The 21,451-nt window shown below is 39.1% G+C and overlaps 1 protein-coding gene across 1 annotated transcript; it reads left to right on the top strand.

Moving 5' to 3' along the window:
• Nucleotides 1-8,769: 8,769 nt before the first annotated feature.
• On the top strand, nucleotides 8,770-9,318 carry LOC147607842 (lachrymatory-factor synthase-like). The gene has a single exon (XM_086790110.1). The coding sequence runs from the start codon at nucleotides 8,770-8,772 to the stop codon at nucleotides 9,316-9,318; it is 549 nt and encodes a 182-aa protein (XP_086646236.1).
• The last annotated feature ends 12,133 nt before the right edge of the window (nucleotides 9,319-21,451 follow it).

Here is a 21,451-nt window from a genome sequence, read left to right as displayed (position 1 = left end):
GTACATTTTCTTTTGTAGGCAAGGTACAGGTTTTGTAGGTGAGAGCTCCAAGCTCCATGACTACTATATTTTTTATTAGATAAGAGAATATAAGCTATACATGTAAGGCTATGTGCTTTTGTTTGTAGTTGCTTAGGGTGTTGTTTCTCACAATCAGCCTTACTTTTGTTTGTAGGTTGCTCAAGGTGTCCTTCCCTCCTCAGACAATGAGCCTTGCTTTCTCTAGTATTAATGTTGGTAGAAAATACGTAGTGTTTAGACTAAGTTATTTTCAATGCAGATTCAAGGATCCAATATAAAAATAAGATAATGTTGAATTGTGTGTTTTTTTTACTGGTTGTAGGGTCGCTCTTGTTCACAATCCCCCAAGCCTAGAATTTGAAGAGCCCCCCTATTTTTAATCTTGAAGGGCTTTTCTTTATGAAGAGATTGGAAGGGCATATAACTAAATTTCCTAAAACCTTTCCCTTGCTTTGAAAGGTAATTGTGTTTTCACCCTGGTTTTGACCCCTTTGGAAGGGAACTTGAACCTTCAAATTCTAGCCTTGAGATTCCCCCTTGCTCTCTCGTGTAGGTGATTATTATTAAAGGGTTTTTTTTTTTAATCTCTCTCAGGTGCTATAACAGAATGCTTCCATAGCTATAGATCCAGCTCTTCGTTAGCTGTGGACAGTGGCACCATCACAATCAAGTCCAATCACAGCTCTATCATTGCCCCCTTCGTTAGCTGTGGACAGTGGTACTATCACCTCTCTCGCGCTCATGTTGGGCTCCAATCGGCTGAGAGGGCCTTACTGCCATTTTCATGTTAATAAAGCCTTGAATCGCCATCATTCTAAAGCTTATATTGTATGCAATATTTTTGCCATCATTCTAAAGCTTATATTGTATGCAATATATTCTAAAGCTTATATTGTATGCAATATTGTTGATGCAGCCCATGCGAACAAAACATTTAGCCTATCGTAATCCTATGTAATAAAAAATAAAGTACCTCGGAGTTCCCACCTATACAATTCATGGCAACTTGCTTCCAAAAACAAAATGTTCAACATGGAGAGTACTTTAATTTTCCCCCAAAAAAAACTTGAAATAAGTTGGTGTAATATAATCTTGCAAATTTAAAATTCGAAAACTTGAAATGCTCTAATGCACTGAAGTGGATTAAATGCCTTAAATACTCTTTTGGGTTCAAAAAAATCCCCCAAAATTTTAAAACCCCCCAAAATTATCTTGGCCTGCCATGTGGCACACCTTCCCTCCCTTAAGAAGATATAGAGATATAGAGAAGGCTAGATGCATCAGGGTAGTTACATTGTTGGTTACAAAGTGGTTACACTAGACAAGTTTCCAATGGCTTTATGCTTATAAGCATGTGTATGGATGGTAGGTGTCTATATGACATATATGCATGACATGCATGGTATGAATATATGGTGGAAACCATGCTATAACATCTTACAGCGCCTTCTCTCAAACACCCTAATTTAAATTGCTTGCTTGCTCATCCTAATGATATATGGTAGCGTCATATTATACCCATTTTTTAGTTTGTGTTTGGCCCCTCTAACTATTTTGACTATTATAGCAAGCATGTAGTCATAGTGGCCATCATAGTGGCCACTTGGTTAACCTATGATTAAGTTCCTCTTCCTTGTAATTAAACTCTAATCATAACCCTCTAACAATTTAAGTTTAATCATTGGCTACTTGCAATTATGTATGCCGAATACATAATCTAGGCAAGGGTATTGTAATGATCCCATTTACAACTTTGGAATAAGCATCTATGTTGCACAAAAGGTAACCAATAGCCATGGCTCTTTTTCTTACCCTTTTAACACTTATTCTTTTGAATACTATGGATGCTACATACCCTTGGTATATAAGCTATGTCCACAATGTACACATATGTATTAAAGGACTACTTTTCTTGGGAAACATGCGAATGAGAATGGGCACTCAATGTATTAAATCACATGCCTATATCAATGGCCCATAGCTAAGCGGATTAATTGCATGACTATATAGAAAACACCATGCCATGCATTGAGACAATAAAATAATATACAAAAAGTGAGGCTCATCAATTCTCAATGGTGTATAACACCCTTATAAGTCTTTTTTGTCACTTGTCTCGAAGAAAACCTAGGATGAAGTTTCTGTATCTTGAAATTCTAGATTTGGATTATAAAATTCATTAACATGGATCATAATAATAGCTTATAAAGCCTACATATACCCAATGAAAGTACTTGATTCTACCTCAATTTTTTAATTGAATAGATGAAGTTATCAACATATGTATCTCTTGGTCACTTGCATCAAGATCTACCATCTGTAGATGTGCAAGTGAACCACATGATGTGCAATTGCTCTCCACACAAGGCATCCTATGGAACTGGGCATCCTCCGTGCGTGCACACAAAAGAGAGTGGATGAAATCACGTGGACTACGAGGCAACTCTCTATGCCCACTAAGAGAACGGAACACATCATAAAAAAGTTTGAACTCAACATGGTAGCGACAACAACATGTGTCACGCTGACGTGAGTACCTCACAAACCAAGGCTTACACCCCTCAAATGACCTTTGCCCAATTTTAAGCTCTGGATACGAAGCCACAAACTGAGAATACAACTCAGTTTGGGACATTTCAAGAAAGCAAGCACCGTGCTCAATGAACACTCCTCTTGTCACTCTCTTACGCAGAGCTTTCTTGAAAACTGGCGATGCACGACAATTCTCCTCCCAAAAACTTTCTATCAAGGTTCTAGTGGTTTCATGTAGTAGGCGATCATGCCTAGCTACACGACCACTACTCGCCCACATAGCACCAACCTCATTGGCATCTAAACTTTGTCGCCTAATAGACCCAACTCTAAGTGCGTGTGGTGCTATGGAAAGGATGCGAGATGTGGCACTAACCTTACCCTTCATTTGGGAGCGACTTATGGCTGCCACAATAGCCCGTCGAGCAGCCAAAGCGTCCGCAGAGTTCCTCTTCTTGTTAACTATATAGGAATGACGAACACTTTGTAGCACCGCCATGCCAGCTCTCCTCTCTCTTCGACCTCCAATGTCGGAAAGCGCCCTGCAGTTGGCCATGTTGGGCAGATCAATCAAAGCATCAAGCACACATGCCTGTGATGAAGACGTGAGGTCTTTGAAATAGGATTGGAAGATTGCATGGGCACGACGATGTGCCCCTGACTTTGATAGTTCTTTCCTATCCACACGAAGGGCGCCCAAAGGAGGGGGGGTGGGTTCTTGTAGAAGAGAGGACTCAAGAAGGGCGGGTTCATGTGGATTATCTAAACTAAGGGGTAGTGGGGGGGAAGAGGGCAAAGGGAGAGGAAGTGGAAGAGGAGGAGCAAGGCTTGGATCATTGCCAACGGAAGGTGTTGCTCGTTGACGTGCTCTCCACTCTCTCTTTCTCTCACGAGCTACCCTTCTCCTCTCCTCCTCTTGAACTTGGTGGATGGGGGGGAGTCTAGTCCTATCACGTTTCCGACTCCTACGACTTTGAGAACCCATTCTCAAGGAAGCTAAGAGAGAAAATATTATAAAGGCTCAATGATGGGATAGTACTACAGATAAGTGTGGGATAGTACTAGAGATGTGTGATTATATAGGAAAAATAGGTTATCCACTTCAAATCTCACTGGATTTCCTATCTAAGATTGATTGGATAACTAAGATAAACATAAAGATAATTAAAGATAAACTATTATCCACTTAAAAATTAATATTATTTATAATATTTATTAACAAGTCTAAATATTTATCATTACCAGATATATAAATATATCTTTAAAGAAATCTTTTATTTTATAATTATATAACTGCTTTTTTTAAATAAAGTATTTTTTTTATATTTTATTCAAAGGTTTATTCTACATAAAAAAATTTTAAGAAATATAAAAATAAAAAATTTATTTTTTTTAAAATTAATAATATGATCTTTAATAATATTTTTATTGATCTAATCCCAAAATATAATCCTTTAAAATTAGTGATTTTAAATTCTTTTATTTAATAAGTTACATATATTTTATTATTTAAATTTCTATATTCTATTTCTCTAAATTACTAAATTAACTTTTCCAAAAATATGTTTTTGAAAAATGAGAGGAGGTGGGAAGGAGATGCCACGTGTCACAAGCGTGCATGACACGTGGCATTCTCTTGACATGTGGCACTATTATGGTTGATGTGGCAATTCCATGATGTGGCATGCCATGTCACCATGTGCGAGGTGGCATGCAAAGGTGGCAAGATGATGTGGCATTAATGATGACTAGGATGATGAGGTGGGGAGTCAACTAGGTTGACCATGTTGACATGGAGGGTGGAGGTGGCAAGCTGAGATGGCAAGCTGCTTATGTGGATCCTCTTGATGCTCACGTGGACATAAAGTGGCATGCATATATAAGGTTTGGGCCTACCCAAGCCTCACACATGGAATGAAACCTAAGCTGTGAAGTTTACCAAGCCTAGATTTCCAAACCTAACTAGGATTGGTTTTAGACTTGAAAAGGGGAGAGTGGACACAATATGGGAATTTTCACTTGGGAGGATTGAAAATGGACCTTCCCATACTCAAATCAAGCCAATTTTTTTTTGATAAATTCATGGCAACAAGAGTATTGATCCCTTGAGTTTTTAGATTGAAAGATTCAATATTTAATTTTCTAGAATTAAATTACTATTGATTTAATGGGCCTCTGACAGTCATAATAAATTTTCCAAAGTAAATCTACAAAAATCAAACCGTTAGATTTGTAATTTTATCTTATACCCACATTATACTAATCTTTCCCAATCTAATCATCACTAGATCCATACAATTTGAGCATTTTAAATGGTAGATGTGGTGGGAGGATAAAATAGTATGTTTTTTAACAATTCTAATATCTTTTAAATAATATAGAATATAGTAGAACACATCAAAAATTACTCGATAAATCAAGTTAAGCTCTATGTTATTTGTATTTGTGATATGCAAAGTGGGAACATCGTATGAGTAATAATGTAAAAGTTATAGGCAATTTACTCACATTCACTATACCTGTCTAAACCTAGGACAGGGCCTGTATACAAACTTGGTTCCCAAAGAAAAGGGGATTTGCAATTATTGGATATTCGATCAGATTATAGTTTTAGGTGCCCAACTTTGCATATGATGTTTCATTAGAAGACCTTGAAGTGAAACTCCTTGGCTAACTATGAGAGATTGGCTATTCTTCTTGAAAAAATGCCTGTTTTTCAGCTAAAGCCAAGGGCGCCCACGACATGAAACTAGATAACCTCATCTTGCAACCACCCTGTATGAAGAGTGATATATGCATTTTGTATTGGATCTCGAAATAGTGACAAAGTAGTACGCAGATCTTGTCTTAATACGGTGTATACATTGTTTTTCAATATGGCTGTGTTTTGATTTGGATAATATATTTACTTCACACACACACACACACACACACACTCAAAAAACACATAATAGAGCAAATGGATGGAAGCTAGGAGGAGGTGCACTTACTATTCTAGGAGGGGTTGGGGTTGGTGCTTAAGTGAGGATATTATTCGAATCATAGTGAGTAAAGGTAGTGTCAAGGGAGTTTGACAATGTGTTCACATATCCTCACCCTAAGGATTTGGGTGAATATATATACCCTTAAAACAATTATGCTTGCATTATGCCCACAATTTCTAAGTTGTCATGTCTATAAAAACATGGCCTAGCATGTTTAATGCCCCAAAAGTGCAATAGAGTAGGTTTAGTACTAATTTATTGTAATACAAAATTTGGGGCAATATCACATGTGGCACATGTGACAAATGTTGTTTCTACTTTGATTTTAAAAAGCATGCATATTTATTGGCAAATATCATGGGCTCCCTACATAAGAACTAAGGGAGGCACCCCTTCCATGAGGATTGTGTGAGGCGCCATGGAGATGCTAGAGAGGTTTTATGTGGTGATCTAGTACTTTAGAGAGAATGTGAGATGGCACATGGAAGTTGGTAGAGCTAGAAGTTGGGAGAGTAAGTTGGTAGAGCTAGAAGTTGGGTGAGTAAGGTGGTTGGAAGTTGGGTGAGTTAGAGGTGTTGAGACATCCTACTTTACTCGCGTTATCTGTGAATATGAAATTTAAGATTTTTAAGCAAGCACGCTCCCATCTTCAGCATGAGGTAATATCTATACCTCCATATATATATATATATAATATTGCAAGATGTGCCATGTGGAAGCCACAAGAATTTTTTAGGGTTTTTAAATTTTCGGCATTCTTTAAATCATAACTTGGCACCTAAGGGATTTTTGGGAAGAAAGGAGCATTTAAGAAATTAAAGCCACTTTAGTGCAATTGAGCATTTCAAGTTTTTGAATTTGAATTTATCTAGAGTGTATTGCATGTTTGTATTGCAACCAACTACTAACTTACTTTGCACATGCTCTAATGCATTAAAGTGGCTTAAATGCCTTAAATAATCTTTTAGATTCCCAAAAAAATCCCCCAAAATTTAAAAACCCCCCAAAATTTTCTTGGCTTGCCATGTGGCACACCTCCCTTCCTCCCTTAAGAAGATATAGAGATATAGAGAAGGCTAGATGCATCAGGGTAGTTACATTGTTGGTTACAAAGTGGTTGCACTACACAAGTGTTCAATGGATTTATGCTTATAAGCATGTGTATGGATGGTGGGTGCCTATATGACATATATGCATGACATGCATGGTATGCATATATAGTGGAAACCATGCTCTAACATTTTTGAGTGCCTTCTCTCAAACACCCTAATTTGAATTTCTTGCTCGCTCATCCTAATGATATACGGTAGGGTCATATTATACCCATTTTTTAGATTCTTTTTGGCCCCTCTAACTATTTTGACTATTATAACAAGCATGTAGTCATGGTGGCCCCTTGGTTAACCTATGATTCAGTTCCTCTTCCTTGTAATTAAAATCAAATCATAAGCCTCTAACCAAAGTTTAATCATTAGCTACTAGCAATTTCATATGTTGCCAAAATTTTTTTTGCGGCATACTAATCTAGGCAAGGGCTTACTAAAGTATTGCAATGATCCCATTTACAACTTTGGAATAAGCATCTGTGTCACACAAATGGTAACTAAAATCCTCGCTATGGCTCTTTTTCTTACCCTTTTAACACTTAATCTTTGAATACTATGGAATCCGATTCTATATACCCTTGGTATGTAAGCTATGTCCACCATGTATGCAATGTATTAAAGGTCTACTTTTCTTGGGAAACATGCGAATGAGAATGGGCACTCAATGTATTAATTCACATGCCTATATCAGTGGCCCATAGCTAAGCGGATTAATTGCATGACTATATAGAAAACACCATGCCATGCATTGAGACAATAAAATAATATACAAAAAGTGAGGCTCATCAATTCTCAATGGTGTATAACACCCTTATAAGTCTTTTTTGTCACTTGTCTCGAAGAAAACCTAGGATCAAGTTTCTCTATCTTGAAATTCTAGATTTGGATAAAAAAATTCCTTAACATGGATCATAATTAGTGCTTATAAAGCCTACTTATACCCAATGCAAATACTTGATTCTAACTCGATTTTTTAATTAGATAGATGAAGTTATCAACATATGTATAAAGAGTGCAATATGCATTTTGTATTGGATCTCTAAATAATGACAAAGTAGTACACATATCTTGTCTTAATACGGTGTATACATTGTTTTTCAATATGGTTGTGTTTTGATTTGGATAATATATTTACTTCACACACACACACACACACACACACACACACACACACAAAACACACAATAGAGCAAATGGATGGAAGCTAGGAGGAGGTGCACTTACTATTCTAGGAGGGGTTGGGGTTGGTGCTTAAGTGAGGATATTATTCGAATCATAGTGAGTAAAGGTAGTGTCAAGGGAGTTTGCCAATGTGTTCACATATCCTCACCCTAAGGATTTGGGTGAATATATATATCCTTAAAAGGATTATGCTTGCACTATGCCCACAATTTCTAAGTTGTCATGTCTATAAAAACATGGCCTAACATGTTTAATGCCCCAAAAGTGCAATAGAGTAGGTTTAGTACTAATTAATGTAATACAAAATTTGGGGCAATATCACATGTGGCATGACAAATGTTGTTTCTACTTTGATTTTAAAAAGCATGCATATTAATTGGCAAATATCATGGGCTCCCTACATAAGAACTAAGAGAGGCACCCCTTCCATGAGGATTGTGTGAGGCGCCCTGGAGATGCTAGAGAGGTTTTATGTGGTGATCTAGAACTTTAGAGAGAATATGAGATGGCACATGGAAGTTGGTAGAACTAGAAGTTGGGAGAGTAGGGTGTTTGCAGGTTGGTAGAAGTTGGGTGAGTTAGAGGTGTTGAGACATCCTACTTCTTTAGTCAAAATATCTATGAATATGAAATTTAAGATTTTAAGCAAGCATCTTCCTTGCTACAGGGAAGGCATATGAGGGGAGCACCTGTTTGTCCCTATGCGTCCATGGTGGTGGGCTTTAAAGAAAAAAAAAGGGAAGGAATGGAGGAGATGAGCTTGAGGCGGGCAGACCAACGTTGAGGACTTAGGTCTTTCCACTCAATGGATTGATTAAGGCTCTGGCTACACGGCCAATGTTAATGACTGTAGCTGAGCTCCATGCAATGGCGACTCTTGTAGCACTTGTAATCTCATGGATCACAATCAGCGCTTCTAGCGGTTTTCTGAGCTAGCTGCAGCTATGGGTGATCAACAGGCGGCCGAGCTTCAATGGAAGGGAAAGCTTACTGCAGTGCTTGCAGCCCCTCTGGAGAGAGTATGGGCGTTGGCATCGGATTGCTGTGGATTGCCCCAATGGATGCCTATGGTGGAAGCCTGCGAGCGAGTGGAAGGAGAAGATGGCAAACCAGGCTTTGTTCGCTTTCTGAGCGGTGAAATGTTCCCTCGTTTGGGTGGAGAGAAATCGTGGATCAAAGAGAAGCTGTTGCTTATGGATCCCATTCACAACAAGTATGCATACTCCATGGAAGATGGCAATATTGGGCTCTCTGGTTATGTTAACACCGTGCAATTTTTTGACTTTGGGGAGGGCACCACCCTCGTGCATTGGCATTTTGAACTGGATCCCGTCCCCGGTGCCATCAAGGAGGCCATCATCGACTACCTTGCCTTCTTGTATAAAAACTCCCTCAAAAGGCTTGAACTTGCAGCTTCATCTCAAGCCATTGTATCACAAGATGAGTTGATCCACCAGCCTTCAGTCGAGCAACAGCAAGATGAAGCAAACTGACCACTTCTGGTGACACTAGCAGGAGCCAGGAGCCATGGTTACCACCTTCATGAATGGTCCTTTGCTAAAAGGGGGATAACCATTTCTACACATGATGCCCACAATCATTTTCTTGATGATGAGGATGAGGCTTTTCAAAGCTTAAACACCAATCACAAACACACCTTTTACATCATATTCAATGTGCTCTTTCTAAATTGTAATTGAAATATCCATAATCTATGTGCGTGTGGTGGTGTGATGGGAACTTGGGGGGTGCTATGTGCACACACAAATACGCATCAAGAGGCCTTTTTCATTACTTTATTAAATGTACCTTCAAAAGAAGACTACCATTATTGGTATTGTAGGTTTATATTAGTCCCATAGATTAAATATGTCCAATATGTTATCTCTCTTCAACCTAGAAAGCAAGAGGTGCATAGAGAGAGATATATATATACTTAAATACTAGATTAAGATATTATGCAACATGCTTGTCTTAGTGATTTCAGTAGTAACAATCCAAGGTTAACGTTTTCAAGGTTTTAGATTGAATGACAAAGAGTATTATGAAAAAGAATAATCAACCTCCTTAATGGAGATTTGGATATTCATCTATAGATTTTGGAAGAGGCAAACAAGTGGTATTTGATGGCATCCATTTAAATCAAAGGTATGATAGGCCTACACCATTAGGGCACATAGCATCGACAATGCTCATGAAAACAGTGATGAGTTCAAGGGTGCATCAAGGATAGAGTGGTGTTTACAAATTTCAAGAAGGGAGAGAACATGCATTCTAACAAATCAAGATATTAAATAATGAGGATTTGAGTTGTACTTCGAGCTCAACCCTAGAAGTGTTTGTGCTAAGGTGTATTTTGCTACTCTACAATTGGAAGGCTATGTGCACACATGGTGGGTAGCATGTACAAGAAGATGGCTATCTTATCACCACTTAGTTAAAATTCAAGTATAAAATGAGAGATTCATTTCTTTCCAAGAATTATGTTGTCTTGACACAAACAGGATGTGTGAGAGGTTACAATTACAAATTCCTCAAGCTCAAGTTCTTAGTGATGTTATAGGAGTTTCAAACTGTTTAAAGGAAAATATGCCTAAAAAGGGTGGAAATTGCCAAATCTTCTTATGTGAGACCCACAACTAGCAGTGCTCCTTCAAATGTGACCATTCCTAGGTACCTAAATGTTTTGTGGAAAGGATAGTAATATAAATTCTAGATTTCTAAGTGTGTATGTATATATATATATATATATATATATATATAAGTATACACACACACACACACGCATATTTATATACACACACACACATCTATATATATGTATTGTGGAAAGGATGGTAATAAAAATTTCAGATTTGGTATGTATATATATACACACACACACACACACATATACATACATACATACATACATACATACATACATACATACATACATATATATATATATATATATATATATATATATATATCTACATATATATATATATATATATACATACATGTGTGTGTGTGTGTGTATAAGTATGTCAAAGAGGACTAGCTTAATGAGCTTAGGAGCAAAGGGTTGTGTTGTAAATGTAGTGAGATGTGGCATAAAGATCATGCAAAGACATGTAACACTAGATATACTACTCTCAATTTCCTTTACCTTATGCCATGGAAAATATTCATGCTCTAGTATGGTAGCCTCTTCCTGTCCCATCTGATTTAGCTCCTCTCACCAATGGTCTCCTCTATAGTACATGCACTTTTTACTTTCCTTTTTTTTTTGAAAACAAGAAGGAGATTTTAGATTCAAAGCTCAGGAGACTTGTTCATTGGTTGCATTTTCACAAGCAATGTGAAGCATTAGCTTACTCTTTTCTAAGAATGAATTGTTGTAAAACCAATAGAGTTTAAAAAATTAAGGTGGTGATGTAAATGAAATACCAGTAGCATTTGATCCTCTCCCTTTTGATTTATCTCCTCACCAATTATCGTCTCCTCTATGGTACATACACTTATTACTCTCCTTAAATGAGAAGGAGATTTTTTATTGAAAGCTAAGGAGACTTGCTCATGGGTTGCATTTTTACAAGTAGTGCGAAGCATTAGCTTACTCTTTTCTAAGAATGAGTTGTTTTGTAAAATCAATAGATTTTAACAAATTAAGGTGGTGATGTAGATGAAATACCAGTAGCAGTAGCCAATGATATTCTATGAAGGTCACCATAAAGGCCACCATTAAAGGTTGAATCTAGCTCACTAAGCCTCCTCTTTAGGGTGCTTACGGCACCCTCGCTTCTACATGTCTAATAGGATAAAAAGTTTTTCATTGGTGACCTAATAAAATACATCTACAAACGCTTCTACAAGGGCATTAGTTGTGTTGTATTTTTCTTTATCGTGTCCACCTCAAAGTCCACCCCGACGAATGGACATGAAATGCGCCTATTTAGATTCATCACATGTGTCTAGAAATCAAACACATACATTTTCGCTCATTTGCCAATGTATAGATATGAAATAAAACTTGCAAAATAGAGCCTCAAAATAATTCTTTACTAGTGTAGATACATGTCTAAGTTCTAAGTCATCATTATTTTGTCAACCTTTTTGCAAGCATGCGTTATGTGCACTTATGTGCACATAACAAGAGACCATGCTTTTTTTGTAATCTTAAGTTGTTTTGAAGACCCACCAATTTGTGTTATGTCTCCCTCTCTTCCACGTGAGTTCTCCTCTCAATCTTTTCCTCAAGTGAAGTGAATTCACATTTGATCTCTTAAAGCTCTCTTTAATTGAGTGCTCCTCTCAATCTTGTCCCCAAGTGAAGTGAATTCACATTTGTCTCTCAAAGCTCTCTTTTAAGTGAGTTGGAAGATCTCCATCATAGTCTTTTGAGAGTTAGAAAAGTTGTCCATCATTGACCTAAACATCATTGCAATATATTTCATCTCATTGTTCAATTGAGCACTAGGCACATTTATAACACCCTCATTTACATGAGAAATTGAAATACACAACAAGCATGATGGGGATAGTTACCTTGCTTCTTCCAAGCTTAGAATCTATGTGACCTCTAGCTCTAATCTCTCAAGTTCTTATTGTCGCCTCCTTGTATGCACGCACCTCTCTCACTTACCTTGCTTCTAGTGGTAGATAGATCTAATCTCTCAAGTCTCTCTATTGTTGACTCCTCCTTGCAGGCACACACCTCTCTCACACTCTTGTTGTCACCTCCTTGTAGGGATGCACCTCACTCACTTTTTACACTCTCTGTTAGAAAGGATAAAAAGGCACATGTACTACCGATAGCAAGCAAGAACCTCCTCTCAAATCTCTCTCTCTCTCTCTCTCTCTCTCTCTCTCTCTCTCCAAGAGGTTTACTACACCTCCTTGCATGGACACACCTCTCTCACTCTTTACACTCTCTCACTTCTCTCACTCTCTCTTGCAAAACATAAAGAGTCACGTGTACCAAGATTAAGGAAGAACCTCTTCTCAAATCTCTCTCTCTCTCTCTCTCTCTCTCTCTCTCTCTCTCTCTCTCTCTCTCTCTCTCTCACACACACACACACACACACACACACACACATGCACACACATGCATGCATGCATGCACACACATGCACACACACACACACACACACACACACACACAAAAGCAAGATCAATAGCAAGGATGTAACGAGTGATTACTTAGCACAAAGGGGGAATGTGGCTTTGCATTATGAGAAAATATGCCTCTTATTCAGAATCTTACTTGGGTGCCCAAAAATTATAAAACTAAAAAGTTAAGTTTGGTTATGGGGCTAGCTTTTCTCACAATATTTATAACCTTTATAGTGCCTTTTCACGATGATTATTTCTTCTCTCATGTATAGTAGAGAGTTTTTTTGTTAAACCCAAAAATGGGTTAGCATCCCCTCTACATGATGTAAGTTCCATCCTCAAAACTTTGTAAGTGCTTAAAGGCTATGTCACCCAAGATGAAATTTGTAATGACTTATTATGGATTAAAGCTTGGAAATGATTTTCCTGAAATATAAATTTAGAGTCCCAAATGTTGTATCTATCTTGTCTTTAAATGTTACATGTATATACACTCACAAAAGTAGCAAAGATGATGATAGTAATACATTATATTTGTTCTTTAAATGTTACGTGCATATATCCTCACAAGCATCAAAGATGATGATAGTAATACATTATTTGTTCTTTTTTGGGACCCCTATTCATATCGAAGCATAGAATTTCTTTGTCATACTTCTCCACGGCCTCTTTCTCTTGGTCGAGGAGTACCACAATCAGCTTCATAAATCTTCATGATGCCACAATTGTAGGATTAGGTATCCTTTTCCATGATAATACCCATAGCAAAAGATATTGTAACCTCACTTTTTATGTTATTAAATCTTGCTATCTCAAATAAGGAGGAGTTGTAGCAAATATGAGAATCTTTCTTTTATTCTACTACAAACTCTATCGAGGTGTTCATTGGCATGTATAGTGGCTCCACCCTAGATTCCAAAGTCTTCTATTTTAGGGTTATCATCATCTATCTCTACTTTTATGTAGCGTCCCCTTGTGTGGACTAGGTGTTGATTTTTCCATCGATGGTAGTTATAAGCTGTCACAAATGGATTTTGTGTATTTCCACTCGATCATGCAACTATGGATTTTGTAGCATTTTGCTTGCTGCTACATTTTTCCCATTGGCATTAACTCTTTCCATTCTAGCATTGGGTCCTTGATTGAATACGGCATGTATGGTGCCTTTTTGGGTGTTGTTATAGTATAAGCTTCTACAAAGATCCATGTTATAGGGTTGAATGGTGTTATCTTCATTAAAACCTTTAAGAATGATTTTGATAGCAGTAATGCATTACCAACGGTGATCATATCCTAATTATATGCAAGAAGGGGCCTTCTCTTTTATCAGAATAATGCATTAGTAAACAAGTGTGGATGGTGTTACTTCCCTAGGCGCATGTGCTCCCTATCGACCTTTCCATCAGTCATTATTTGGGAGTTGGAGATTCATTATGAAATTCAAAGTGAAAAGAAAAAGATGCGATGTTAGTAGATTCATGTATCTCAATGTTCTTAGGGATAGGAGGAGCTCAATTGCTTATTTTGTGACTCCTATTTTTGTGACAATGTTTTTTGCTTTAACCCTATAGTTCCTATGTCCTTTTCATTACAAAGTGTTATGATGGCTATTTCACCACTTTTTCTTTCTTAGAGGAGGTTGGCATAGTTTTCATCAAAGACTTGGGCTTGTCATCCTTGGGTTGTAGGGAGTGCTTTCAGAAGACTTGGGCTTGTAATCCTTGGGTTGTAGGGAGTGCTTTCGGAAGAATTCCTTCTCTGGTTTCAACTTCGACTTTTACCTCGTTGAGGGAATTGATCAGATGTGTTATCACTTATCATTCATTGATGTTAAACACTACACTTAACTCTCTCTCTTATCCCTCACCTCACATTTAGCTTCTTGTATTCATCTAGGAAAACGTTCTCCTTGAGGTTTTTTCCCTTAATAGCTCACCTTGAACTCATTTCTGGGCACACATTGCACACAATATGTATTACTTTGTGCACATAGTTTGGATGGTTTAAGGGGTTATGGATATGTCTATATCATATTATTTGGAATATGTGGGATCCCTCTATGCTTGCCATGTGGCTAGATGAGCCTCATTTTACTATATAGAGAATCATAGGGTGAGGTGTTGTAAACAGTGTAGAAAAGGCAATGCCGGCAGCAGCACCTCTTACCACCTAGGTAAACAACTCTTAAAATTTAGCTTTTATCGTGAAGTCACCTATCTTAATGAATATGCAGAAGTGCGTAAAGGTGGGACCATACACCACGTATAAATTATGGCAAACTCTCACGAGAACGGCTAGGCTACATCCTCTTACAATTGAAACCAATTATTACACACAAGAGGGTTCAATGGCTAGGCTACATCCTCTTACAATTGAAACCAGTTATTACACACAAGAGGGTTGCATCCATTCAACATCATTGCGGCTCTCGCATACGTATTGATCTGATTGATGAAACTATACCGCATGAGTGGCTCTCTGGGACCTTTCATGGAGATTATCATCCGAGATGGTTGGGAGTTTTCTTGAGGACAGGCGTATATACCTCTGCAGGTCATTGCTCTCTCAGGCTAGGAGGCTACAGATTGCATCATCTATTCTATCATCCTTGGAGGGAGATCAAGGATATGGAGGGGATCATCCCAAATCCTAGGCTTAGTCTAGTGAGGATTATTGGTTCTTCGGGAAAGCACTGGTTCATTAATCCTTCTCCTCAGATAGTGACTCATGGCTCTTGGTGTTTGTGGCTGTATGGTGGCAGTCCTATCAAACATCTTCAATGGGATCCAGGTGAGTGGAAGTGGATTGATGCCTCTGATCCATTGAAAAGCCTTCTCTTTTTTAGTTTCACGGTCCGAAATGCCAGGCTTCTCATCACTCATGCATATGATCCCTACTCTCAGGCCTCATTGGGAGAGTTATGACATCTCTTGAGTGATACTGTGCAAATATTGTCGAAGGCTTTGGCATTCATACAAAAGGACACTACAAGACAATGCTGCCATACACGCGTTTCATACACGCGATAAATTACGAACGCGTATATGGTCGCGCCTGTATTTGAATAGAATCGGGCGCGTGTATTTTAGCATTTAAGTTCACGTGTATATTTGCATTTATCAACGCATGTATAAACGCGTTTATATACACGCAGTAATACACGCATATATACACGGTAATATTCACGGATTAATACACGCTATTATACACGGATTAATACACGCCACTATACACGGATTAATACACGCATGGCAGAGAAAAACTGAAAAAAAACTGAATTCGTTTACAAAATTAAAAACTATTTTCTTTAAACCATCTCATAGTACATTACAGTATACATCATTACACAATCCCACTACATGCATTTACAACAATGAAATATATTCAAAAATAAATCATGCATATGAGATGATAGAAATGTCATCAATTTAGAACGTATAGTGATGACGGATTGGTTAGGGTTCGATCTCATCTTCAATAAGATCCATCCTTGCCAAACGATCAACATCAATATCCATTTGATCAATTTGTAAGGCTACGATTAAATTTATTCCACTATCGATATTATGTACTCCATTGATAATGGTATCGATGTCCTGATCATCCTCATCAACATCACCATCATCCTCAATGGTAGGGTCATTCTCATGATCATGAGAAATGGCATGCTCATCCTCATTATCATGATCATCTCTTATTTCTTGATCATCGATCACAACATCTTCAATGGCATGTTCGACATCATCTTCATTGCGGCTTGTTACATCCTCCATATGCTCCATATCAGTGAATGTATTATACATCACTTTGGAACGTGGTGCAATAGGAATGACGTACCACCATTTGATGTCATGCACCATTGGTAGATAGATAACCTACTCAAATACACATAGTACAGTAATTAATTAGCATATCAAAAGTCAAGGGGTAGGCGAGCTTAGATATATATGTACATGAAACACATTAGTAAAAAAATGCATACCTGCTCACATTGTTGTGGCAATACGAGCCTATCTTTCTTTGTTTGCCAGAACTTTGTAGAGTCAATAGTTACATATCCACTTGCATGGCGTTTTATCGTTGCATCAGGCCCTTTTTCCACCAGGTTCATTTGCCATTTGACATCCAAAACATACACAAAGAAGCGACGAAAGTCAAGCCTAAATATGTCTTGGATTATGCCACAATAATCATCCATTTTTCCATTAGCTCCCTCAAAGCTACTAACGACACCGCAATCTTGTGTATTTCTCTTTTCATCAATTCTTTGTGTTCGAAAATTCTTGCCTTCACACCATATAGCATTGAACATAGTGCACTGGACCAAAATAGAAGCAATATTTGTGTAAGCAATGTGAATAAATATTAAAAGCAAATCACTTACAACTAATGCAAAACATTAGTTCTATGTACCTTTGACATGCATCCTCGTGCATACTCCCATTCTTCCGCCGTGATATGCAGCCCCTCGTCGCTCTCTGCTCTCTCCATTTCCTCATGCAACCAATCAACATGGATATCATTCGGAAGTGTTGCTAGATGCTTAGGGTACGCCTTCCGAGAGCCATGTTGCCTCCGAAAGAGAGCTCTTTCTGCTTGCCTTTTTATCTTTGCATTCTCATATCTTGTAACCCATCTGCTCATCACATCACTATTAAGGATACAAGTGAAATTGAGATCATCAATCAATGTTCTGTCAATTACTTTACTCTTTCCTTTTCCTTGAGGCACAATAGAGGTCATCCTCAAGTCCTCTTCATTGCTCCATAGTTGTGGCAAAGAGCTGTCCACCTGACCAAGAAATTTATAAATATATACAAGAGACTCTTGTATCAACCAACCCTCGGCCATGCTTCCTTCAGGCCTTGCACTTTGCCTCACAAAGTCTTTTAAGGTCTTCATGAAGCGCTCTAGGAAGAACATCCAGCGTGCATGCACAGTACCACATAAAGCAATTTCGTCCACTAAATGCACAATGAGATGTAGTTGACTTGTGAGAATGGTTCGCGGAAAAGTCTCCTCTACCAAACAAACCACCTCCACTGCCATAACACGCGCATCATCCAACGTGGCTGGATCAATTGCTTTGGAACTAACATATCTGAAAAATAAATAAATAGTACGTTATACCTCATGCACGTTCATTTTGCAAGGTATAATGAAGGGTGATCTGAGCATGGGTTTTACATACCTCACAAGCTCGCCCATCTTATAAATACATTTTTTCAAACTCTTATTTGCACAATGGTCGATGCTAGTAGGTAGTATGAACTGCGCACATAAGAGCACATGTATGTATGGTTTATGGCATTACAAAATTTAATTTCAACGTACGTACAAGACTTGGAAAACACTTACTTGAAGCATCTTGTGCCAATCGTGGGACTTCAACCCATATAGTTGCTCAACGCCTCTTTTCTTAGTGGTTGTAAAGGCTCCCTTCAATGATCTCATGCATCCAGTGGGAGTACGCAAAGTGGTGATGGCCTGCTTTACCTGCTTCTCCTCTTTCTTTGATATAATCCATGGTGCAGGCGGAAGACGAACGTGCCCACCCACCTCTCGTGGCCAAGCTTGACGCATACGTCCTGCGACCCGCAAGTCCTCACGTACGCTAACATTGTCTCGTTTACCAATAATATGTTCCCAAATACCAGATCCCACATTCTTGAAGATATGCATGGGATCAAGAAGATGGTTGATCTTAAGATGGGTCCAATATGGCAGCCGAAAAAAAATGGAGTACCTACACAAGGGATTGCTCTATGTGACCTTTAATCCAATTAGAGACTACATAAAACAAGATTGAAAAAACATCACTATACCTGTTCATGCCATTTGGAGGAAGAATAGTTGTAGACTCCCAAATACGCTTCCAATCTTTTGCACGAAGTGTTTGTGGAGGAATGTTACTCTTACTAGCAACATATTTAGGATGATCTGAGGGGAGAAATCGATGATGATTATCGAATATAGTCTTACACAAACCGTCAGCATACTCATGTACTAACGAAGGGCCACAAACAGGACATGCATGTTTACCCGATGTTTTCAAACCTGTTAAAATATAAATAAAAGTTAGAATAATAAAGTCAAACCGTCTAATTAATATATATAGCCAATAGTAATAGAGTAGGGAGGTAATTAGAATTCTTACCAGAACAATCGCTGTATCCTGGAAAGTCATGCATTGTCCACATCAACACTGCTTTTAAGTCGAAGTGTCAAGAGGAGGGAGGCCTACTAATGTCCACCACCGCAACACCTCTCCATAGTTCCTCCAACTCATCAATCAATGGTTCAAGATAAACATCCATATGCTTGACTTTATGTTTCCCTGGAATTAGAAGGGATAACATAAGATGTCCCTTCTTGATCGCCATTGATGGTGGAAGGTTGTAATTCACCAACACAACTGGCCACACGCTGTATGCGGTGCTTTTGAAACCAAATGGATTCACTCCATCCATACCCAGGCCAAGTCTCAAGTTTCTGGGCTCTGTTTTAAAGCTGGGCCACTCATCTTCAATATGCTTCAAATAGCCCATGATGTACATGAAGATGTTTGTTGCAGGTTCTTTATGGATATTCTAGGTTCTTCATCCGATCCATTTGCGTACAGCAATTGGCTGATGGAGATGCTGAATCATTTTGGGCGCCATCCTGGTCCGGTTGAGCTTACAGAGTATATGTATGCCCATCCCCCTCCTTCCCTGCCTAGTGTCCATACCCCTACTGCGAGTATCCAGGGCACTCCAGTGCCGTCTATTCCTCCGAGTCCGACGAGACGGCATGCAGCTTCTCCTCTTCCACGTCCACCGAGGAGACATACCTCGTCCCAGACACACTCACGTACACCCTCACAGCCACCATCACGTGCTCCCTCAGAGCCACCGTCACGTCAGGGCTCACAGCCACCGTCACGTAGACAATCCCCCAGTCGTGACTCAGCAGTAGGAAGAGTGGGAGTGGAGGATGCGGCGGGTGCTTTGGTGGGGGAGGTGGGGGAGGTGGGGGAGGTAGTAGGACACGCGGTGAGAGAGGAGATAGAGGGAGAAGAGTTAGAGGAGACAGTTCGGAAGAGGAGGAGATGAGAGAGATGGAGAGAGTGGTCTGCTATGATGTGACGGATAGAGGCGGGATAGTGATGGATGCGAGGGGGAGGGAGGTAATGGAGTACATGCCTGGGGTAGTATCAAACTCATATAGAAATTGTTTTATTAAATTTAAAGATCAAAATAGCCGATTAGTTGGGGAGGTGATAGAGGCTGTACATAATCGGTACCCCAATCCCCCACATGCTACATTCTCGGATGTATGGGGAAGGACGCGAATAAGGGAGATCTTAAGTAATAAAAGATCTCACCTTAAAAAACTCGCGTACGATGACCGGCTAAATGTAGCTGCGGGTGGCTATCCTGCCGAGAAACCTACCACCACTGCGCACAAACGCACAAACGCGAGTGGAAGGAGGCAAAGAAACGAGCAGAGGGTGGCGTGAAGAGCAGGCAGCATATGGAGGCACGACGGATCCAGATGGAGACCATTGGATCTTCGCATTTCGGATCTGGCGGCGTCGAGTCATGGGAGGCAGAGTTCGTAAGTATCTTGCCACTTTATTTGATTGTTTACTTAATTCATTGATTCTATGATTGTTTTAATCTTACAAATTGTGTTGATTATGATACAGCGAGACGGATTACGGGGAGGAAGCCCACAACCCACGATACTGCGTATGCTCGCCGGCATAGCAGACGTGACACGTGGGCCATCTTTAGAGCCGAGGGACGTATTACGGACGCGCAGTTCGAGATGGCCATGAGACCATATGGTCGACAGGTACTTGAAAATTCTAAACGAATGATTTTGGTTTATTGAATTACATATATATATGTCTGTCTTGAATCGTGTATTGACAATGTATGCATTCATGTCGTTCTTGTCTTAATCTCCCTCGTGCATATGTTCTTCGTGGATGGTCTAATGGGATGGTCTAATGCACAAAAAAAAAATCCAGAGAGTGCTATTGGGTGCTGGAATGCTGGAATAGTATTCAGGCACCAAATCGCACTCTCTGGATTTTTTTTTTTGCTCTCTGTTCGCGTGTATAAACGCGTCAGAACTGCTAAAACTCGCGTGTATTTACGCGGATACTTTGTAAAATACGCATGTATTAATGCGTCAAAACTGACAATTACGCGTGTATAAGCACATCTAAATTAAAGAAACGCGTGTATAGACGCAGGTATAAACGCGTTTGAGACATCTGAACTGAACAGAACCCGGCTATACACCCGTGTATAAGCGCGTCTAAATTAAAAAAAGGCGTGTATAGCCGCATGTATCAACGCGTCTGTGAAAAGAACGCGGCTACACACCCGTGTATAAGCGCGTTTGAGAGGTCCTATACACGCGCTTTTACATGCATGTCTGTGGCCGCGATGATACACGCGCTGATAAACGGGCCCGCTACTTTTTTTCACAAGTCATTTTTAGCGGCTAGGAGCGCGGGTATGAGCCCGATCCCTT

This window comes from Cibotium barometz, chromosome 54 (assembly GCF_041138505.1).
Source record: "Cibotium barometz isolate CiBa-2024 chromosome 54, ASM4113850v1, whole genome shotgun sequence".
NCBI classification, from domain to species: domain Eukaryota; kingdom Viridiplantae; phylum Streptophyta; class Polypodiopsida; order Cyatheales; family Cibotiaceae; genus Cibotium; species Cibotium barometz.
The sequence above is the reverse complement of the archived record's forward strand: the minus strand, read 5'-3'. Positions and strand labels throughout refer to the sequence as shown.